We start from the raw sequence: 25,735 nt of genomic DNA on the forward strand, positions 1-25,735 counted from the left end.
CACTGCTCTAAACCTGTTGCTCACACACGCTGATTGTCGGCCATTTTGTGGGTTGAGTACATATTAATCTGATGTCAGTATTTCCTATGGCTGCATAACCACAATGCATCAGGGCACAAAATGGCTGCCTTGTACTGTGACAGGAATGTAAGATTGGTTCTATGTATAGAGAGTGAGCAATTACAGGTTGATGGATGGACACTGGTAGGAGAGGACACAATGGCTTATCAATGTAGGTTATCATGCAGACAGAAGATAGGAGAGTGAGGTCTTCTTACCAACACAGGACTCCCCAGACATGGAGTAGGTCCCATTGTCATGAAAGCCGCTTCTGCACTCACAGTAGTACCACCCTGGGAGGTTAGCACAGCGGGAGTGGTTGTGACACTCAATGATTCCCTCTGCACACTCATCAATATCTGCCTCAGAGAAAAACACAAGCCAGCCGCAAATTAATTTCCTTCCACACTGCAAACAGCAAAGCAATTCCCAGTCGCCCCTCACCCAGCAGCTGACCCCACAGAGATACCAGTGATTAGAGGCATTGGCTAGCTAAACCATGGTGCCAGTTATTACTGTTATAGGTCTTGACCATTCCTCTAATCCACAGGTTCTCAAACTCAGGCTTCAAGACCCCACGCAGTTCATGTTTTCTAGTTCACCTGTGGATTTTTAAAATGTGACAGTTGGTGAAACACAGTGCACCTGCCGGGTGACCTGGAAAACGTGACCTGTGTGGGGTCCTGAGGACAGAGTTTGAGAACCAATGTAAAATAATCTACCTAGATTATCAATCATTTGTTAGGGTACACGATAGACATACAAGGAGGGGTAAAGCAACTGAATGAGGTTCTAGGTAGACTAGATGAATGGGCAAGAACGTGGCAATTACAGTTTAATGCCAAAAAATGCAAAATCATGCACTTGGGTCTCAAAAGCCCAAAGGCTACATATTGTATTAATGGCACTATAATTAGAGATGAGCGGGTTCGGTTTTACTCGGATCTCAAAACGGCATCTTATTGGATCACGGATGTCACGTGTTTTGGATAGCCAATAATAAAAATCAGGATAAAACCGAACTGCAGTTAATTCTGTTAAATACGAACCCGCTCATCTCTTACTATAATGGGAACTACTGAGGAGGAAAGGGATCTAGGAGTCACTATTTCAGGTGACATACAGTAAAGGCAGGTAAGCAGTGAGGAAGGCAGGACAGATGCTTGGCTGCATTGGGAGAGGAATCAGCAGCAGAAAGAAAGAAGTAATAATGCCACTGTATAAGTCATTGGTACCTTACTGTGTCCAGTTCTGGAGACCATATCTCCAGAAGGATATAAATACATTAAGGAACGTACAAGGAAGGGCAACTACAATGGTGCATGGCCTACATCACAAAACTTACCCGGAAAGACTAAAATATCTTAATATGTATAGTTTGGAGCAGAGAAGGGAAAGGGGGGACATGATAGAAACGTTCACATATACCAGTGGTTCTCAAACGGTGTGCCGTGGCACCCTGGAGTGCCTTGGATTGATGGTAATTGAAATTGATGATAATTCTAATTATTTATGGTCAATGCAATAGGCATAACCAGCGCTGGTGGTTGCCAATTATAAAATATATGGACAAACAGAAGCACATCTTGTCCCTCACCACATAACTGAACCTTTTACATAAAAAAAAATTTTTTCAAAATTTCTCAGTAAGAAACTTTTGGCCTAGGGGTGCCATGAAAAAATTCTGATACTCTAGTGTGCCATGACTCAAAAAAGTTTGGGAACCATAGACAAGGGTTTACCAAGGTCCAGGAGGGGAACATTCTTCACAGGAGGACATGCACTGAGACTGGAGGGAGGGTCAAGGGAAATTTGTGGACAAGTGGAATAGCCTTATTAGCTGCACCCACCACCAGTGACATGTATATCTGTAGCTCAGCTACAATGGTGAGGGCCTGATTTTGTCACCTTATCAGCCAGTCTTATGTTAGTATTGTATAAATCTCTGTAATATACATCTATCAAGGGGCTCCTGAAAGCCCAAATCCAGAAAGCGCTAAGAAAGAAGATAAATAATAAGAGCTTTTGGTGAAAATGTCATGAATATAGGCTGAGCTCCTGCTACAGAAACTGCTAAGAGCGCTGCTGCAGAGGGTAATAGTGAGGGGGAAACCATATATACAAGGTCACTGTTAGCAGCACTGTTACACACTGTAATGGGGAAGGGAATGTTTACACCTATACATGATCACTTTGCTCTGGCTTCAATCACTGTTACACACTGTAATGGGGAAGGGAATGTTCTACACCTATACATGATCACTGAGCCCTCCTACAGTCACTGTTACACACTGTAATGGGGAAGGGAATGTTCTACACCTATACATGATCACTGAGCCCTCCTACAGTCACTGTTACACACTGTAATGGGGAAGGGAATGTTCTACACCTATACATGATCACTGAGCTCCTCCTACAGTAACTATTACACACTGTAATGGGGAAGGGAATGTTCTACACCTATACATGATCACTGAGCTCATCCTACAGTCACTGTTACACACTGTAACGGGGAAGGGAATGTTCTACATCTATACATGATCACTGAAGACTCCTACAGTCACTGTTACACACTGTAATGGGAAAGGGAATGTTCTACACCTATACATGATCACTGAGCCCCTCCTACAGTCACTGTTACACACTGTAATGGGGAAGGGAATGTTCTACACCTATACATGATCACTGAGCTCCTCCTACAGTCACTGTTACACACTGTAATGGGGAAGGGAATGTTCCACATCTATACATGATCACTGAGCTCCTCCTACAGTAACTATTACACACTGTAATGGGGAAGGGAATGTTCTACACCTATACATGATCATTGAGCTCCTCCTACAGTCACTGTTACACACTGTAATGGGAAAGGGAATGTTCTACACCTATACATGATCACTGAAGACTCCTACAGTCACTGTTACACACTGTAATGGGAAAGGGAATGTTCTACATCTATACATGATCACTGAGCTCCTCCTACAGTCACTGTTACACACTGTAATGGGGAAGGGAATGTTCTACATCTATACATGATCACTGAGCTCCTCCTACAGTCACTGTTACACACTGTAATGGGGAAGGGAATGTTCTACACCTATACATGATCACTGAGCTCCTCCTACAGTCACTGTTACACACTGTAATGGGAAAGGGAATGTTCTACATCTATACATGATCACTGAAGTCTCCTACAGTCACTGTTACACACTGTAACGGGGAAGGGAATGTTCTACATCTATACATGCTAACACTGAGCTCCACCTACAGTCACTGTTACACGCTGTAACGGGGAAGGGAATGTTCTACACCTATACATGATCACTGAGCCCTCCTACAGTCACTGTTACACACTGTAATGGGGAAGGGAATGTTCTACACCTATACATGATCACTGAGCCCTCCTACAGTCACTGTTACACACTGTAATGGGGAAGGGAATGTTCTACACCTATACATGATCACTGAGCTTCTCCTACAGTCACTGTTACACACTGTAACGGGGAAGGGAATGTTCTACATCTATACATGATCACTGAGCCCTCCTACAGTCACTGTTACACACTGTAATGGGGAAGGGAATGTTCTACACCTATACATGATCACTGAGCTTCTCCTACAGTCACTGTTACACACTGTAACGGGGAAGGGAATGTTCTACACCTATACATGATCACTGAGCTTCTCCTACAGTCACTGTTACACACTGTAACGGGGAAGGGAATGTTCTACATCTATACATGATCACTGAGCCCTCCTACAGTCACTGTTACACACTGTAATGGGGAAGGGAATGTTCTACACCTATACATGATCACTGAGCTTCTCCTACAGTCACTGTTACACACTGTAACGGGGAAGGGAATGTTCTACACCTATACATGATCACTGAGCCCTCCTACAGTCACTGTTACACACTGTAATGGGGAAGGGAATGTTCTACATCTATACATGATCACTGAGCCCTCCTACAGTCACTGTTACACACTGTAATGGGGAAGGGAATGTTCTACACCTATACATGATCACTGAGCTTCTCCTACAGTCACTGTTACACACTGTAACGGGGAAGGGAATGTTCTACACCTATACATGATCACTGAGCTTCTCTTACAGTAACTATTACACACTGTAATGGGGAAGGGAATGTTCTACACCTATACATGATCACTGAGCCCTCCTACAGTCACTGTTACACACTGCAATGGGGGAGGGAATGTTCTACACCTATACATGATCACTGAGCTCCTCCTACAGTCACTGTTACACACTGTAATGGGGAAGGGAATGTTCTACATCTATACATGATCACTGAAGTCTCCTACAGTCACTGTTACACACTGTAATGGGAAAGGGAATGTTCTACATCTATACATGATCACTGAGCCCTCCTACAGTCACTGTTACACACTGTAATGGGGAAGGGAATGTTCTACATCTATACATGATCACTGAGCCCTCCTACAGTCACTGTTACAAACTGTAATGGGGAAGGGAATGTTCTACACCTATACATGATCACTGAGCTTCTCCTACAGTCACTGTTACACACTGTAACGGGGAAGGGAATGTTCTTCACCTATACATGATCACTGAGCCCTCCTACAGTCACTGTTACACACTGTAATGGGAAAGGGAATGTTCTACACCTATACATGATCATTAAGCCCTCCTACAGTCACTGTTACACACTGTAACGGGGAAGGGAATGTTCTACACCTATACATGAACAACGGGGGTCATTCCGAGTTGTTCGCTCAGTAAATTTCTTCGCATCGCAGCGATTTTCCGCTTAGTGCGCATGCGCAATGTCCGCACTGCGACTGCGCCAAGTAAATTTGCTATGCAGTTAGGAATTTTACTCACGGTTTTTTCTTCGTTCTGGTGATCGTAATGTGATTGACAGAAAGTGGGTGTTTCTGGGCGGAAACTGGCCGTTTTATGGGTGTGTGCGAAAAAACGCTACCGTTTCTGGGAAAAACGCGGGAGTGGCTGGAGAAACGGAGGAGTGTCTGGGCGAACTCTGGGTGTGTTTGTGACGTCAAACCAGGAACGACAAGCACTGAACTGATCGCAGATGCCGAGTAAGTCTCGAGTTACTCAGAAACTGCACAGAGATGTCTTATCGCAATATTGCGAATCTTTCGTTCGCAATTTTGCAAAGCTAAGATTCACTCCCAGTAGGCGGCGGCTTAGCATGTGCAAAGCTGCTAAAAGCAGCTTGCGAGCGAACAACTCGGAATGACCCCCAATGAGCCCTCCTACAGTCACTGTTACACACTGTAATGGAGAAGGGAATGTTCTACACCTATACATGATCACTGAGCCCTCCTACAGTCACTGTTAGGAGCACTGTTACACACTGTAATGGGAAAGGGAATGTCCTACATCTATACATTATCACTGAAGTCTCATACAGTCACTGTTACACACTGTAATGGGGAAAGGAATGTTCTACATCTGTACATGAACACTGAGCCCTCCTACAGTCACTGTTACACACTGAAATGGGGAAGGGAATGTTCTACACCTATACATGATCACTGAGCTCCTCCTACAGTAACTATTAAACACTGTAATGGGGAAGGGAATGTTCTACACCTATACATGATCACTGAGCTCCTCCTATAGTCACTGTTACACACTGTAATGGGGAAGGGAATGTTCTACACCTATACATGATCACTGAGCACTCCTACAGTCACTGTTACATACTGTAATGGGGAAGGGAATGTTCTACATCTATACATGATCACTGAGCCCTCCTACAGTAACTGTTACACACTGTAATGGGGAAGGGAATGTTCTACACCTATACATGATCACTGAGCTCCTCCTACAGTCACTGTTACACACTGTAATGGGGAAGGGAATGTTCTACATCTATACATGATCACTGAAGTCTCCTACAGTCACTGTTACACACTGTAATGGGAAAGGGAATGTTCTACATCTATACATGATCACTGAGCCCTCCTACAGTCACTGTTACACACTGTAATGGGGAAGGGAATGTTCTACACCTATACATGATCACTGAGCTCCTCCTACAGTCACTGTTACACGCTGTAATGGGGAAGGGAATGTTCTACACCTATACATGATCACTGAGCTCCTCCTACAGTAACTATTAAACACTGTAATGGGGAAGGGAATGTTCTACACCTATACATGATCACTGAGCTCCTCCTACAGTCACTGTTACACACTGTAATGGGGAAGGGAATGTTCTACATCTATACATGATCCCTGTAGTCTCATACAGTCACTGTTACACACTAATGGGGAAGGGAATGTTCTACACCTATACATGATCACTGAGCTCCTCCTACAGTCACTGTTACACACTGTAAAGGGGAAGGGAATGTTCTACACCTATACATGATCACTGAGCCCTCCTACAGTCACTGTTACACACTGTAACGGGGAAGGGAATGTTCTACATCTATACATGATCACTGAGCTCCTCCTACAGTAACTATTACACACTGTAATGGGGAAGGGAATGTTCTACACCTATACATGATCACTGAGCCCTCCTACAGTCACTGTTACACACTGTAATGGGGAAGGGAATGTTCTACATCTATACATGATCACTGAGCTCCTCCTACAGTCACTGTTACACACTGTAATGGGGAAGGGAATGTTCTACACCTATACATGATCACTGAGCCCTCCTACAGTCACTGTTACACACTGTAATGGGGAAGGGAATGTTCTACACCTATACATGATCACTGAGCACTCCTACAGTCACTGTTACACACTGTAATGGGGAAGGGAATGTTCTACATCTATACATGATCACTGAGCTCCTCCTACAGTCACTGTTACACACTGTAATGGGGAAGGGAATGTTCTACACCTATAAATGATCACTGAGCTCCTCCTACAGTCACTGTTACACACTGTAATGGGGAAGGGAATGTTCTACACCTATACATGATCACTGAGCTTCTCCTACAGTCACTGTTACACACTGTAACGGGGAAGGGAATGTTCTACACCTATACATGATCACTGAGCTCCTCCTACAGTAACTATTACACACTGTAATGGGGAAGGGAATGTTCTACACCTATACATGATCACTGAGCCCTCCTACAGTCACTGTTACACGCTGTAATGGGGAAGGGAATGTTCTACACCTATACATGATCACTGAGCTGCTCCTACAGTCACTGTTACACACTGTAATGGGGAAGGGAATGTTCTACACCTATACATGATCACTGAGCACTCCTACAGTCACTGTTACATACTGTAATGGGGAAGGGAATGTTCTACATCTATACATGATCACTGAGCCCTCCTACAGTCACTGTTACACACTGTAACGGGGAAGGGAATGTTCTACACCTATACATGATCACTGAGCTGCTCCTACAGTAACTATTACACACTGTAATGGGGAAGGGAATGTTCTACACCTATACATGATCACTGAGCCCTCCTACAGTCACTGTTACACACTGTAATGGGGAAGGGAATGTTCTACATCTATACATGATCACTGAAGTCTCCTACAGTCACTGTTACACACTGTAATGGGAAAGTGAATGTTCTACATCTATACATGATCACTGAGCTTCTCCTACAGTCACTGTTACACACTGTAACGGGGAAGGGAATGTTCTACACCTATACATGATCACTGAGCTTCTCCTACAGTCACTGTTACACACTGTAACGGGGAAGGGAATGTTCTACACCTATACATGATCACTGAGCTGCTCCTACAGTAACTATTACACACTGTAATGGGGAAGGGAATGTTCTACACCTATACATGATCACTGAGCTCCTCCTACAGTCACTGTTACACACTGTAATGGGGAAGGGAATGTTCTACATCTATACATGATCACTGAGCTCCTCCTACAGTCACTGTTACACACTGTAATGGGGAAGGGAATGTTCTACATCTATACATGATCACTGAGCTTCTCCTACAGTCACTGTTACACACTGTAATGGGGAAGGGAATGTTCTACACCTATACATGATCACTGAGCTCCTCCTACAGTCACTGTTACACGCTGCAATGGGGAAGGGAATGTTCTACATCTATACATGATCACTGAAGTCTCCTACAGTCACTGTTACACACTGTAATGGGGAAGGGAATGTACTACACCTATACATGATCACTGAGCCCTCCTACAGTCACTGTTACACGCTGTAATGGGGAAGGGAATGTTCTACACCTATACATGATCACTGAGCTCCTCCTATAGTCACTGTTACACACTGTAATGGGGAAGGGAATGTTCTACACCTATACATGATCACTGAGCACTCCTACAGTCACTGTTACATACTGTAATGGGGAAGGGAATGTTCTACATCTATACATGATCACTGAGCCCTCCTACAGTAACTGTTACACACTGTAATGGGGAAGGGAATGTTCTACACCTATACATGATCACTGAGCCCTCCTACAGTCACTGTTACACACTGTAATGGGGAAGGGAATGTTCTACACCTATACATGATCACTGAGCCCTCCTACAGTCACTGTTACACGCTGTAATGTGGAAGGGAATGTTCTACATCTATACATGATCACTGAGCTCCTCCTACAGTCACTGTTACACACTGTAATGGGGAAGGGAATGTTCTACACCTATACATGATCACTGAGCTCCTCCTACAGTCACTGTTACACACTGTAATGGGGAAGGGAATGTTCTACATCTATACATGATCACTGAAGTCTCCTACAGTCACTGTTACACACTGTAATGGGAAAGGGAATGTTCTACATCTATACATGATCACTGAGCCCTCCTACAGTCACTGTTACACACTGTAATGGGGAAGGGAATGTTCTACACCTATACATGATCACTGAGCTCCTCCTACAGTCACTGTTACACGCTGTAATGGGGAAGGGAATGTTCTACACCTATACATGATCACTGAGCCCTCCTACAGTCTGTTAGGGTCTCCTGCTCTGTGCTGCCACGTCGTCATGGCAACCGGGAGACAAGTGCTAGCGGAGTAACCTGAGCGTAGCTGATACTCCGGTTCGGGTCTTTTGCTGTGCAGTGGTTACAGGCTCTGTGCACGGCAGGGGATCCGGTGCTGGTTTTTGTGCTCACAGTCTGTGAGGTCTGAGTGGGGCGTGGACAGCACCTGCTATATAAACCCTCTTCTCAGGTTAGGCAGATGCTGCTGAATCTTTGTTGGTTAGTCAGTTCCTGAAAGCTAGCTAGTACTGTGTAAACTTTGTATTTGTTTGTTGCTTACTGCAAATAGGCCTTGGGATTTGGTATTACACTCTGCCAATCCAGACCTAGCAGTAAGACTGGAGTCAGTCGTTTAACCTGCTGGGGTTCTTTTGCTACTCTGTGAACCTAGCAAGTTTGCGGCTGTATTCTCAGACTTGCCTGCCAAAATCCTTTCTCACTGTGCAAGGTGTTCAGGTGTCAGTTTAGTGGCAGTAAGCTGAACCAGTGCACTGCAAGTGAGGACTAGGATTGTGGAGACTATTTTTGTGTCTATTATTCCATCTCTGACCAAGGAGTTTACTGCCACACCCGTTGGTAACCCTTTAGGGTTTTGCTGTTGCCCTTAGCAACAGCATTTCGGGTTCTCTACGTATTAAATCACTACATCTTGCTTCTTTCCATCTGAGCATTCCTAATACTAGGGAGACACCCAGTTTCTTAGCCTTTGGGCTTCTCTGTTCACTTTGTGTTTATTTTGTTACCCTATCACCTTCTGTGTATGTAATGTCATATTCCCCAGTCTGTCTGTGAGTTCATTTGTTTCGCATCCCTCACCGTTCAGACACCAGTACATTCCTGCTGGCACTGGTGTGCATAACACAGTCACTGTTACACACTGTAATGGGGAAGAGGGAATGTTCTACATCTATACATGATCACTGAGCCCTCCTACAGTCACTGTTACACACTGTAACGGGGAAGGGAATGTTCTACACCTATACATGATCACTGAGCCCTCCTACAGTCACTGTTACACACTGTAATGGGAAAGGGAATGTTCTACACCTATACATGATCACTGAGCCCTCCTACAGTAACTGTTACACACTGTAATGGGGAAGGGAATGTTCTACACCTATACATGATCACTAAGCCCTCCTACAGTCACTGTTACACACTGTAATGGGGAAGGGAATGTTCTACACCTATACATGATCACTGAGCTTCTCCTACAGTCACTGTTACACACTAACGGGGAAGGGAATGTTCTACACCTATACATGATCACTGAGCTCCTCCTACAGTCACTGTTACACACTGTAACGGGGAAGGGAATGTTCTACACCTATACATGATCACTGAGCTCCTCCTACAGTAACTATTACACACTGTAATGGGGAAGGGAATGTACTACACCTATACATGATCACTGAGCACTCCTACAGTCACTGTTACATACTGTAATGGGGAAGGGAATGTTCTACATCTATACATGATCACTGAGCCCTCCTACAGTAACTGTTACACACTGTAATGGGGAAGGGAATGTTCTACACCTATACATGATCACTGAGCTTCTCCTACAGTCACTGTTACACACTGTAACGGGGAAGGGAATGTTCTACACCTATACATGATCACTGAGCTGCTCCTACAGTAACTATTACACACTGTAATGGGGAAGGGAATGTTCTACACCTATACATGATCACTGAGCCCTCCTACAGTCACTGTTACACGCTGTAATGGGGAAGGGAATGTTCTACACCAGGGCTGGCCAAACCGGTCCTCGAGATCTACCAACAGTTCATGTTTTCCAGGCCTCCTGGAGACCTGTAGAATTGTCAGTTAGGAATGAATGCAGCACATCTTAATTAGTAATGACTACACCTGTGCACCAGCTAGGTGATCTGGAAAATGTGTACTGTTGGTACATCTCGAGGACTGGTTTGGCCAGCCCTGTTCTACACCTATACATGATCACTGAGCTCCTCCTACAGTCACTGTTACACACTGTAATGGGGAAGGGAATGTTCTACATCTATACATGATCACTGAAGTCTCCTACAGTCACTGTTACACACTGTAATGGGAAAGGGAATGTTCTACATCTATACATGATCACTGAGCCCTCCTACAGTCACTGTTACACACTGTAATGGGGAAGGGAATGTTCTACACCTATACATGATCACTGAGCTCCTCCTACAGTCACTGTTACACGCTGTAATGGGGAAGGGAATGTTCTACACCTATACATGATCACTGAGCCCTCCTACAGTCTGTTAGGGTCTCCTGCTCTGTGCTGCCACGTCGTCATGGCAACCGGGAGACAAGTGCTAGTGGAGTAACCTGAGCGTAGCTGATACTCCGGTTCGGGTCTTTTGCTGTGCAGTGGTTACAGGCTCTGTGCACGGCAGGGGATCCGGTGCTGGTTTTTGTGCTCACAGTCTGTGAGGTCTGAGTGGGGCGTGGACAGCACCTGCTATATAAACCCTCTTCTCAGGTTAGGCAGATGCTGCTGAATCTTTGTTGGTTAGTCAGTTCCTGAAAGCTAGCTAGTACTGTGTAAACTTTGTATTTGTTTGTTGCTTACTGCAAATAGGCCTTGGGATTTGGTATTACACTCTGCCAATCCAGACCTAGCAGTAAGACTGGAGTCAGTCGTTTAACCTGCTGGGGTTCTTTTGCTACTCTGTGAACCTAGCAAGTTTGCGGCTGTATTCTCAGACTTGCCTGCCAAAATCCTTTCTCACTGTGCAAGGTGTTCAGGTGTCAGTTTAGTGGCAGTAAGCTGAACCAGTGCACTGCAAGTGAGGACTAGGATTGTGGAGACTCTTTTTGTGTCTATTATTCCATCTCTGACCAAGGAGTTTACTGCCACACCCGTTGGTAACCCTTTAGGGTTTTGCTGTTGCCCTTAGCAACAGCATTTCGGGTTCTCTACGTATTAAATCACTACATCTTGCTTCTTTCCATCTGAGCATTCCTAATACTAGGGAGACACTCAGTTTCTTAGCCTTTGGGCTTCTCTGTTAACTTTGTGTTTATTTTATTACCCTATCACCTTCTGTGTATGTAATGTCATATTCCCCAGTCTGTCTGTGAGTTCATTTGTTTCGCATCCCTCACCGTTCAGACACCAGTACATTCCTGCTGGCACTGGTGTGCATAACATATTCAGCAGCCCAATACTCCTGTTGAAATTTTGTGGGAATATGGAGCATACCCCTCAAAATACTTTGCAACAGGTGGTCGATCAGGTGCAGGTCCTGACTCAACAATTTAATGATTTGTCCATTAAAATGCACACCTCGCAGGCCGCTGGCGGAGCTCCCGCAGCAGCAGTACCTTCAGGGGTTATGGAGCCAAAAGTAAATCTCCCGGATCGTTTTTCTGGAGATCGCTCGCAGTTCTTTTGTTTCAAGGAGAGCTGCAAGCTATATTTCCAGCTTAGGCCTCAGTCTTCTGGGTCAGAGATTCAGCGGGTGGGCATAGTGATTTCCTTGCTACAAGGAGACCCACAGGTCTGGGCATATGGGTTGCAGCCTGACTGTCCGTCGCTTAAAAGTGTTGATGCTTTTTTTACGGCACTGGGCATGTTGTATGATGACCCTGACAAGACGGCCTCAGCCGAGGCTCAGATTTCGATCCTTAAGCAAGGGCGAAGGCCAGTTGAGGTTTATTGTACGGAGTTTCGTAGGTTGGCCCATGATACCCAGTGGAATGACAGCCCTGAGACACCAGTACCGAAGAGGTCTTTCTAACCAGTTAAAAGACCAACTGGTACAATATCCCTTGCCTGATAGCTTGGATCAGCTCATGCAGTTATCCATTCGGGTGGATAGACGGCTGAGAGAGCGCAGGCTTGAAAGGGAGACCGAGGTTTCCTTCTTTCCCAAGGGAACCTCAGACTCTGAGGAATTTTCCGAGGAGCCTATGCAGATTGGGGCTACCCGCCTCTCCTCGCGTGAGAAGATGCGGAGGAGACAGCAGAGGTTATGTTTGTACTGTGGGAATAAAGGTCATGTGGTAGTATCATGCCCAGAAAAGCCGGAAAACTTCAGGGCCTGAGGGTGATGGGAAATATCCTGTCAGGCCAGAAGTCAGAATTTCCCAAGAAGACTTTTATCATTCCGGTGACCTTGAAGATCCTCGGTCAAACTGTCAAGACTGAGGCCTTTGTGGACAGTGGGGCCGACGGGGTTTTTATGGACCGCCAATTCGCCCTGAAACACTCTGTTCCCTTAGTACCCTTGGCATCGGAAATTGAGATTTGTGGGTTAAACGGGGAACCATTATCCCAGGGTAAAATTACCTCTTGCACTAGCCAGATTTCTTTGTTTATTGGAGCCACACACTCTGAAAAATTGTCCTTTTATGTGACTGTCTGTACTTTTGCCCCATTGGTGTTGGGGTTACCCTGGTTAAGGGCCCACAATCCTCAATTTGACTGGGTCTCTGGGGAGATTCTTAGTTGGGGTACTGATTGTTTCAGGAGTTGCTTGAGCCTTCCAGTCAGGCTTTCGCAGCTAAGTTTGCCAGGATTGCCAGGATGTTATGCAGATTTTGCGGACGTGTTCTCCAAAAGAGTTGCAGAGGTACTACCTCCCCATCGCCCCTATGACTGTGCCATTGATTTGTTGCCGAATGCGAAGCTTCCCAAGAGCAGGTTGTACTCCCTGTCACGTCCTGAGACTCAGGCTATGGCAGAGTACATTCAGGAGAACTTGGCTGAGGGATTTATCAGACCTTCACAGTCCCCAGTTGGGTCGGGGTTCTTCTTCGTGGGTAAAAAGGACGGTTCGTTGCGACCTTGCATCGACTTCAGGGAATTGAACCGTATCACGATTAAAAACTCATACCCACTGCCTCTCATTTCGGTCTTGTTTGACCAGCTTCGTACTGCCACCATTTTTTCTAAGATTGACCTACGCGGTGCGTACAATCTAATCCGAATAAGAGAGGGGGATGAATGGAAGACTGCCTTTAATACCCACTCAGGGCATTATGAATATTTGGTGATGCCTTTTGGGCTCTGTAATGCCCCGGCAGTCTTCCAGGACTTCATGAACGATGTGCTCAGGGAATATTTGGATAGATTCTTAGTTGTATACTTAGATGACATCCTAATCTTCTCCCATTCCCTGGAGGAACATCGGAAGCATGTACGCTTAGTCCTCCAGAAACTCAGAGACCACCGGCTTGGGGCTAAGCTGGAGAAGTGCGAATTTGAAGTTCAGCAAATCGCATTTCTAGGATATATTATCTCCCCAGAAGGTTTCCAAATGGAGGGTTCCAAGGTACAGGCAGTCCTGGATTGGGTGCAGCCCACTAGTTTGAAGGCGCTTCAGCGTTTTCTGGGCTTTGCGAATTTTTATAGACGATTTATCGCTGGATTTTCGTCTATAGTGGCGCCCTTGGTGGCACTCACTAAGAAAGGGGCGGATGTTGCTCACTGGTCTTGTGAGGCCAAAGCGGCTTTTGCCCGTCTCAAAAGGGCATTTGTCTCGGCCAAGGTGCTGCGACACCCAGATCCAGAGCGTCCTTTTGTGGTGGAGGTGGATGCCTCTGAGATGGGTATTGGGGCAGTGCTCTCTCAGATGGGGGTGTCTGATAATCGCCTTCATCCCTGTGCTTACTTTTCCCGTAAATTTTCACCTGCCGAGATGAATTATGACGTGGGTAACCGGGAATTGTTGGCTATTAAGGATGCACTCGAGGAGTGGAGACACTGGCTTGAGGGGGCTAAGTTTGTGGTCTCAATTCTCACCGACCATAAGAATTTGGCATATTTAGAGTCAGCGAAGCGCCTCAATGCCAGGCAGGCACGATGGGCTTAGTTTTTTGCTCACTTTAATTTTTTGATAACATATCGCCCTGGGTCAAAAAACATCAAGGCTGATGCGCTCTCGCGGAGTTTTGCTCCAATCCAGGAGACCACCGAGGAGCCATTGCCCATTGTGTCCCCATCATGTATTAAAGTGGGCATTACCCAGGACCTCTTGTCATTAGTCCTTAGAGCACAGGAGCAGGCTCCTCCTGACCTTCCGGTAGGTCTTTTGTTTGTGCCTCCTAGGTTAAGACAGCGAGTGTTCCTGGAATTCCATGCCAAGAAGTCGGCAGGTCACCCGGGTATTGCCAGAACTCGGGAGTTGCTATCTAGGGCGGTGTGGTGGCCCTCGGTGGCTAGGGATGTGGATCAGTGGGTTCGGGCATGTGACATCTGTGCCTGAAATAAGACTCCTAGAGGGGTTCCTGTTCGCCCATTACATCCACTCTCTATTCCATCTAAGCCATGGACCCACATTTCAATGGATTTTGTGGTGGACTTGCCCAAATCCTCGGGGATGACAGCCATCTGGGTTGTCGTTGACAGGTTTTCGAAGATGGCGCACTTCGTTCCATTGGTTGGGCTGCCATCGGCCAGACGCCTGTCTGAATTATTTATGCTGCATGTTGTGCGTCTCCACGGGTTGCCACTTGATGTGGTCTCTGACCGCGGATCCCAGTTTGTGGCCAAATTCTGGAGGGCATTTTGTTCCGATCTCCAGATTTCTGTCAGCTTGTCGTCAGGCTACCATCCGCAGTCTAATGGGCAGACTGAAAGGGTGAACCAGTCCTTGGAGCAGTTCCTCAGGTGTTATGTCTCCAAGTGTCAGACTGACTGGGTTGCTCATCTGTCCATGGCGGAGTTTGCCTATAACAACGCGGCTCACTCTGCTACAGGGATCTCTCCCTTCCTTTGTGTGTATGGGCATCATCCTAAGGCCAATTCTTTTGACCCCCTGGACTCCACGCCTGGTGGTTCCTCTGTGGTTTCGGTCCTTAGAGGTATTTGGAGGAAAGTGAAGAAAGCCCTTGTGTCTGTGTCATTAGTGACCAAAAGGGTTTTTGATAAGCGGAAAAGACCCTGCAGCTTCAAATTAGGAGACTTCGTCTGGTTGTCTACCAAGAATTTGAAGTTGAGACAGCCATCTCATAAGTTAGGCCCCCGGTTCATCGGTCCTTATAAGATCACTAGGGTTATCAATCCGGTGGCATTTCAGTTAGATCTACCCCGTTCTTTGGGTATCAATAAAACATTTCATTGTTCCCTTTTAAAACGGGCGATTAGTAATCCTTCTTCCAGTGGAAGACCTTCCCCTCTTCTGATACGTGGCCAGAGGGAGTTTGTTGTTGAAAGGATTCTTGACTCCAAGATGGTTCGGGGTCGGCTGTCATTTTTGGTGCACTGGAAGGGGTATGGCCCGGAGGAGCGGTCGTGGGTGCGCAGTTGTGATCTTCATGCCCCCAGACTGTTACGCTCTTTCTTCTCGCAGTTCCCCGATAAACCCGGTGGTAGGGGTTCTTTGACCCCTCGTCAGAGGGGGGGTACTGTTAGGGTCTCCTGCTCTGTGCTGCCACGTCGTCATGGCAACCGGGGCGGGAGACAAGTGCTAGCGGAGTAACCTGAGCGTAGCTGATACTCCGGTTCGGGTCTTTTGCTGTGCAGTGGTTACAGGCTCTGTGCACGGCAGGGGATATGGTGCTGGTTTTTGTGCTCACAGTCTGTGAGGTCTGAGTGGGGCGTGGACAGCACCTGCTATATAAACCCTCTTCTCAGGTTAGGCAGATGCTGCTGAATCTTTGTTGGTTAGTCAGTTCCTGAAAGCTAGCTAGTACTGTGTAAACTTTGTATTTGTTTGTTGCTTACTGCAAATAGGCCTTGGGATTTGGTATTACACTCTGCCAATCCAGACCTAGCAGTAAGACTGGAGTCAGTCGTTTAACCTGCTGGGGTTCTTTTGCTACTCTGTGAACCTAGCAAGTTTGCGGCTGTATTCTCAGACTTGCCTGCCAAAATCCTTTCTCACTGTGCAAGGTGTTCAGGTGTCAGTTTAGTGGCAGTAAGCTGAACCAGTGCACTGCAAGTGAGGACTAGGATTGTGGAGACTCTTTTTGTGTCTATTATTCCATCTCTGACCAAGGAGTTTACTGCCACACCCGTTGGTAACCCTTTAGGGTTTTGCTGTTGCCCTTAGCAACAGCATTTCGGGTTCTCTACGTATTAAATCACTACATCTTGCTTCTTTCCATCTGAGCATTCCTAATACTAGGGAGACACCCAGTTTCTTAGCCTTTGGGCTTCTCTGTTCACTTTGTGTTTATTTTGTTACCCTATCACCTTCTGTGTATGTAATGTCATATTCCCCAGTCTGTCTGTGAGTTCATTTGTTTCGCATCCCTCACCGTTCAGACACCAGTACATTCCTGCTGGCACTGGTGTGCATAACACAGTCACTGTTACACACTGTAATGGGGAAGAGGGAATGTTCTACATCTATACATGATCACTGAGCCCTCCTACAGTCACTGTTACACACTGTAATGGGGAAGGGAATGTTCTACACCTATACATGATCACTGAGCCCTCCTACAGTCACTGTTACACACTGTAATGGGGAAGGGAATGTTCTACACCTATACATGATCACTGAGCTTCTCCTACAGTCACTGTTACACACTGTAACGGGGAAGGGAATGTTCTACACCTATACATGATCACTGAGCCCTCCTACAGTCACTGTTACACACTGTAATGGGAAAGGGAATGTTCTACACCTATACATGATCACTAAGCCCTCCTACAGTCACTGTTACACACTGTAACGGGGAAGGGAATATTCTACACCTATACATGAACAATGAGCCCTCCTACAGTCACTGTTACACACTGTAATGTGGAAGGGAATGTTCTACACCTATACATGATCACTGAGCCCTCCTACAGTCACTGTTACACACTGTAATGGGGAAGGGAATGTTCTACATCTATACATGATCACTAAGCCCTCCTACAGTCACTGTTACACACTGTAATGGGGAAGGGAATGTTCTACACCTATACATGATCACTGAGCTTCTCCTACAGTCACTGTTACACACTGTAACGGGGAAGGGAATGTTCTATACCTATACATGATCACTGAGCTCCTCCTACAGTAACTACTACACACTGTAATGGGAAAGGGAATGTTCTACACCTATACATGATCACTGAGCCCTCCTACAGTCACTGTTAGGAGCACTGTTACACACTGTAATGGGAAAGGGAATGTTCTACATCTATACATGATCACTGAAGTCTCCTACAGTCACTGTTACACACTGTAACGGGGAAGGGAATGTTCTACATCTATACATGATCACTGAAGTCTCCTACAGTCACTGTTACACACTGTAATGGGGAAGGGAATGTTCTACACCTATACATGATCACTGAGCTCCTCCTACAGTCACTGTTACACACTGTAACGGGGAAGGGAATGTTCTACACCTATACATGATCACTGAGCCCTCCTACAGTCACTGTTACACACTGTAATGGGGAAGGGAATGTTCTACACCTATACATGATCACTGAGCCCTCCTACAGTAACTGTTACACACTGTAATGGGAAAGGGAATGTTCTACACCTATACATGATCACTGAGCTCCTCCTACAGTCACTGTTACACACTGTAATGGGGAAGGGAATGTTCTACACCTATACAAGATCACTGAGCCCTCCTACAGTCACTGTTACACACTGTAACGGGGAAGGGAATGTTCTACACCTATACATGAACAATGAGCCCTCCTACAGTCACTGTTACACACTGTAATGGGGAAGGGAATGTTCTACACCTATACATGATCACTGAGCCCTCCTATAGTCACTGTTAGGAGCACTGTTACACACTGTAATGGGAAAGGGAATGTTCTACATCTATACATGATCACTGAAGTCTCCTACAGTCACTGTTACACACTGTAACGGGGAAGGGAATGTTCTACACCTATACATGATCACTGAGCCCTCCTACAGTCACTGTTAGGAGCACTGTTACACACTGTAATGGGAAAGGGAATGTTCTACATCTATACATGATCACTGAAGTCTCCTACAGTCACTGTTACACACTGTAATGGGAAAGGGAATGTTCTACACCTATACATGATCACTGAGCCCTCCTACAGTCACTGTTACACACTGTAATGGGGAAGGGAATGATCTACACCTATACATGATCACTGAGCCCTCCTACAGTCACTGTTACACACTGTAATGGGGAAGGGAATGATCTACACCTATACATGATCACTGAGCCCTCCTACAGTCACTGTTACACACTGTAATGGGGAAGGGAATGTTCTACATCTACACATGATCACTGAGCCCTCCTACAGTCACTGTTACACACTGTAATGGGGAAGGGTATGTTCTACACCTATACATGATCACTGAGCTCCTCCTACAGTCACTGTTACACACTGTAATGGGGAAGGGAATGTTCTACACCTATACATGATCACTGAGCTCCACCTGCAGTCACTGTTACACACTGTAATGGGGAAGGGAATGTTCTACACCTATACATGATCACTGAGCTCCTCCTGCAGTCACTGTTACACACTGTAATGGGGAAGGGAATGTTCTACACCTATATACATGATTACTGAGCTCCTCCTGCAGTCACTGTTACACACTGTAATCGGGAAGGGTATGTTCTACACCTATACATGATCACTGAGCTCCTCCTACAGTCACAGTTATACACTGTAATGGGGAAGGGAATGTTCTACACCTATACATGATCACTGAGCCCTCCTACAGTCACTGTTACACACTGTAATGGGAAAGGGAATGTTCTACACCTATACATGATCACTGATCCCTCCTACAGTCACTGTTAGGAGCACTGTTACACACTGTAATGGGGAAGGGAATGTCCTACATCTATACATGATCACTGAAGTCTCCTACAGTCACTGTTACACACTGTAATGGGGAAGGGAATGTTCTACATCTATACATGATCACTGAAGTCTCCTACAGTCACTGTTACAAACTGTAATGGGAAAGGGAATGTTCCACACCTATACATGATCACTGAGCCCTCCTACAGTCACTGTTACACACTGTAATGGGGAAGGGAATGTCCTACACCTATACATGATCACAGAGCCCTCCTACTGTCACTGTTACACACTGTAATGGGGAAGGGAATGTTCTACATCTATACATGATCACTGAAGTCTCCTACAGTCACTGTTACAAACTGTAATGGGAAAGGGAATGTTCCACACCTATACATGATCACTGAAGTCTCCTACAGTCACTGTTACACACTGTAATGGGGAAGGGAATGTTCTACATCTATACATGATCACTGAAGTCTCCTACAGTCACTGTTACACACTGTAATGGGAAAGGGAATGTTCTACACCTATACATGATCACTGAGCCCTCCTACAGTCACTGTTACACACTGTAATGGGGAAGGGAATGTTCTACACCTATACATGATCACTGAGCTTCTCCTACAGTCACTGTTACACACTGTAATGGGAAAGGGAATGTTCTACACCTATACATGATCACTGAGCCCTCCTACAGTAACTATTACACACTGTAACGGGGAAGGGAATGTTCTACACCTATACATGATCACTGAGCCCTCCTACAGTCACTGTTACACACTGTAATGGGGAAGGGAATGTTCTACACCTATACATAATTACTGAGCCCTCCTACAGTCACTGTTACACACTGTAACGGGGAAGGGAATGTTCTACACCTATACATGATCACTGAGCCCTCCTACAGTCACTGTTACACACTGTAATGGGGAAGGGAATGTTCTACACCTATACATGATCACTGAGCTTCTCCTACAGTCACTGTTACACACTGTAATGGGGAAGGGAATGTTCTACATCTATACATGATCACTGAAGTCTCCTACAGTCACTGTTACACACTGTAATGGGAAAGGGAATGTTCTACACCTATACATGATCACTGAGCCCTCCTACAGTCACTGTTACACACTGTAATGGGGAAGGGAATGTTCTACACCTATACATGATCACTGAGCTTCTCCTACAGTCACTGTTACACACTGTAACGGGGAAGGGAATGTTCTACACCTATACATAATCACTGGGCCCTCCTACAGTCACTGTTACACACTGTAATGGGAAAGGGAATGTCCTACATCTATACATGATCACCGAAGTCTCCTACAGTCACTGTTACACACTGTAATGGGGAAGGGAATGTTCTACATCTATACATGATCACTGAAGTCTCCTACAGTCACTGTTTACACACTGTAATGGGGAAGGGAATGTTCCACACCTATACATGATCACTGAAGTCTCCTACAGTCACTGTTACACACTGTAATGGGGAAGGGAATGTTCTACATCTATACATGATCACTGAAGTCTCCTACAGTCACTGTTACACACTGTAATGGGGAAGGGAATGTTCTACACCTATACATGATCACTGAGCCCTCCTATAGTCACTGTTACACACTGTAATGGGGAAGGGAATGTTCTACACCTATACATGATCACTGAGCCCTCCTACAGTCACTGTTACACACTGTAACGGGAAAGGGAATGTTCTACACCTATACATGATCACTGAGCTTCTCCTACAGTCACTGTTACACACTGTAACGGGGAGGGGAATGTTCTACACCTATACATGATCACTGAGCCCTCCTACAGTCACTGTTACACACTGTAACGGGGAAGGGAATGTTCTACACCTATACATGATCACTGAGCCCTCCTACAGTCACTGTTACACACTGTAATGGGGAAGGGAATGTTCTACATCTATATATGATCACTGAGCCCTCCTACAGTCACTGTTACACACTGTAATGGGGAAGGGAATGTTCTACACCTATACATGATCACTGAGCCCTCCTACAGTCACTGTTACACACTGTAATGGGAAAGGGAATGTTCTACACCTATACATGATCACTGAGCTTCTCCTACAGTCACTGTTACACACTGTAATGGGGAAGGGAATGTTCTACACCTATACATGATCACTGAGCTCCTCCTACAGTCACTGTTACACACTGTAATGGGGAAGGGAATGTTCTACACCTATACATGATCACTGAGCTTCTCCTACAGTCACTGTTACACACTGTAATGGGGAAGGGAATGTTCTACACCTATACATGATCACTGAGCCCTCCTACAGTCACGGTTACACACTGTAATGGGGAAGGGAATGTTCTACACCTATAAATGATCACTGAGCCCTCCTACACTGTTACACACTGTAATGGGGAAGGGAATGTTCTACACCTATACATGATCACTGAGCCCTCCTACAGTCACTGTTACACACTGTAATGGGGAAGGGAATGTTCTACACCTATACATGATCACTGAGCCCTCCTACAGTCACTGTTACACACTGTAATGGGGAAGGGAATGTTCTACACCTATACATGATCACTGAGCTTCTCCTACAGTCACTGTTACACACTGTAATGGGGAAGGGAATGTTCTACACCTATACATGATCACTGAGCTTCTCCTACAGTCACGGTTACACACTGTAATGGGGAAGGGAATGTTCTACACCTATAAATGATCACTGAGCCCTCCTACACTGTTACACACTGTAATGGGGAAGGGAATGTTCTACACCTATACATGATCACTGAGCCCTCCTACAGTCACTGTTACACACTGTAATGGGGAAGGGAATGTTCTACACCTATACATGATCACTGAGCCCTCCTACAGTCACTGTTACACACTGTAATGGGGAAGGGAATGTTCTACACCTATACATGATCACTGAGCCCTCCTACAGTCACTGTTACACACTGTAATGGGGAAGGGAATGTTCTACACCTATACATGATCACTGAGCCCTCCTACAGTCACTGTTACACACTGTAATGGGGAAGGGAATGTTCTACACCTATACATGATCACTGAGCCCTCCTACAGTCACTGTTACACACTGTAATGGGGAAGGGAATGTTCTACACCTATACATGATCACTGAGCCCTCCTACAGTCACTGTTACACACTGTAATGGGGAAGGGAATGTTCTACACCTATACATGATCACTGAGCCCTCCTACAGTCACTGTTAGGAGCACTACCACGTAATATCACAGGCACAGACTTCTTGCAGTTATTGATAATATAGATAATGAGGACAGGTCGTACACAGATTTTGATTGTCACCTCTTACGTACAATCACCATTAGGAGCACTGCTACTTAGAGAAATGCTCATTAATAGCATTACTTTACGGGATAGCATATTGAGGATGTGAATATCACAGGCAGCATGGGAAAAGGCATTTGTAATGTTCAAATGTGCTACTCAATCTGTAGCATGGCTGCTAGGTATCCTGAATTTGCCCCGATCTCCCCTCCTTATCCTGGCTCTGCTACAATGGTCACTTTATCCTGGGTAAAATAATCTTCAGCCATTGGTCAGTGGCTGGTGGAGCTGAATAGTTGGCGGCTGTGGACTGCGTTCTTAACCTCCATTCACAGCAATAAGAAATTAGTTCACTGACCACATCCTGCATCAGGGGCTCTGATAGGAGCCGTCTCTGCGGCGTGTAAAAGTAAAGTGATCGTATTGGCTATTAGCAAATATCATCTCAACAAGCAGGAAAGTGGCCGCTATATGTTACTATCGGGGCTGCTTCTGCGGTTGAAAACAGGGAATTACAGCAGATGTCTGCTGCGCCCCCGCATAGATGCATTCGGGGAATACCTAATATTTGCGAAAACCACCATAAAATGGGTGTTTGGTTTGTTAAATAGGCCACTATGTTCAGTATAAATTAATTCCTGGAATTATCTCCCAATGCTTTACCCCTGCCGAGGAGACATGGGAGATGATCCTGAGATTAGAGCAAAGCACAAAGTGTAAGTAACTGTGCCCCTGGACACACCATGCTGCACTGTGGGGGGAGAACATACATTTATTATGTTTGCATGCAGGGTAAATATTGTCTGCCTCTGCGTGTAGCCCAGAGATGCTAGGCAGCTTTATCACTACACTGCAGTTTAGATCTGACATGCCCCTCCCACATCCAACTTCCACCAGGTGATCAGCTGGCATGAACCTAGGGACCCGCAGTGCTATAGAGGCCACCAATCGTTTCAATCAGTAAATTTATCCTCAAATTTAATAAACTGTGACCTTTTTTAATTCGCAAACGTATACAATTCTCCGTCTGCTTATTTCAGGGAGGGAGGGGGGGGGGGGCTGGGGAAATATTTCAGTGAAAGGGAAAGGTTGGGAAGTGTCAAGGGGGCATCAGACGATCAGTGGTTTATGTATTTCTATTGAGTGCTACAGCAAAATACATAGGACAGGCGATGTGGCTGTATACAGCTCTCAGCTGCTGGCATGTGTCTTTATCCACAGGACATTTGTAGCTCAGGACAGCCCCAAATAACCAATTAAAGGACATAGTACAGCAACAGAGCAGGCTGCAATAATCAGGGCTACGGCTTTTGTGTATGTCATATATAAATAACTGGTGCTCCTGTGGAGGGAGACACAGCCCGTAGTACAGCAGTACATTGCACCAGAAGCAGGGGGAAATGCTGAACAGTACATCCAACTGTGAGTCCTTCATGGAGACAAGGACAGAGTAATGGATGATGGCACGTAGAGAGTGCGCTGTTCCCGGGCCCCCACTACACTGGGCTCTGCTACACATTTACATGAAACTGGTGTATTATTGGGGCACGTCTGTTGCAGAGCTGCTGTGGATTTGAGGAGTTCTGTGTCAAGAACTCAACGTACAAATTAATGATAACACTTTTTTTTTCCCCACCATTCCTGCAGAAGGCGTTGCAGGACATACAGTATACTACAGCTGGTGCAGTGGTAACCAGATTGTGTCTGCAGTATCATTTCCAAGTGCGGATTATCAAATAAAGGCAAATATCTGGGAAATAGAACCTTTTCCTTTATAGTGTCGCCCAATTTTTAGAATTTGGACAGAGTACCGGATGCTGCAGCTGCATGAGAAGGGGTGTGGCCATGCTGGACAGAGGCGGAACAATGTGACCACACCCCTTTCTCCCTCCTGAAAGGCAAACCCTTCTAATGCCAACCAACGGCAGTCAGTGCGTCCACCACTGGCGTATCTATAATGCACAAGGGCCCCTGAGTCCAGAGGGGCGCCCACCGCACACGCTGCACTTATTATTTGAATACTTACCCCTCCGCAGTCCCACGCCGACGTCAGCAGCGATGTGGAATCACCATGAAAATGGTGCCGCAGCCATTTTTGCAGTGTTCTGCGCATGCACAGTAGAGAAATCACAGGGAAAATGGCTGCCACTCCATTTCCGCGGTGATCTGAGCATGCGCATAAGAGTCTGACCCCCTAGAGATCAGACTCTCCAGCGCTGTCAGCAGAGAGGAGGCAGTACACGGGTGTCCACATTAACCATGCTGTCGTTCGTGTTGACACAAAAGTTTCGACAGCTACGATGTTGACATGGTTAAAATACTGACACCTGGAAATGTCGCTATGGACAGAACAATGACATTAGAATAAGGGTTAAATAAAACGGTTTATATTTAATTACCGGGTGTAGTATGTTATGCCGGCGGTCGGGCTCCCGGCGGTCAGCATACCGTCCGCCGGCATACCGACAGTTGGGCGAGCGCAAATGAGCCCCTTGCGGGCTCGCTGCGCTCACCACGCTGCGGGCCTGTTGGCACGCTATGCGCGCCCCGCTATCTATTCTCCCTCCAGAGGGGTCGTGGACTCCCAAGAAGGAGCAATGCTGTCGGTATGCCGGCGGTCAGGATTCTGGCGCCGGTATGCTGATAGTCGGGAGCCCGGCCGCAGCCAAACTGAAGACCACCCTT

General features: G+C 45.9%; 1 protein-coding gene across 3 annotated transcripts in view; it reads right to left on the minus strand.

The window, feature by feature from the left end:
• NELL1 (neural EGFL like 1) overlaps positions 1 to 25,735 on the minus strand; it is a 1,344,875-nt gene that overhangs the window by 120,611 nt on the left and 1,198,529 nt on the right. For 2 of the 3 annotated variants that reach the window (XM_063946373.1, XM_063946374.1), the window contains one exon: positions 279 to 419. The exons of the other annotated variant lie outside the window; for it this stretch is intronic. In XM_063946373.1, the coding sequence (XP_063802443.1) occupies positions 279 to 419 (141 nt within the window). The remainder of the gene's footprint in view (positions 1 to 278; positions 420 to 25,735) is intronic. 3 annotated transcript variants of the gene reach the window in all.

This window comes from Pseudophryne corroboree, chromosome 11 (assembly GCF_028390025.1).
Source record: "Pseudophryne corroboree isolate aPseCor3 chromosome 11, aPseCor3.hap2, whole genome shotgun sequence".
NCBI classification, from domain to species: domain Eukaryota; kingdom Metazoa; phylum Chordata; class Amphibia; order Anura; family Myobatrachidae; genus Pseudophryne; species Pseudophryne corroboree.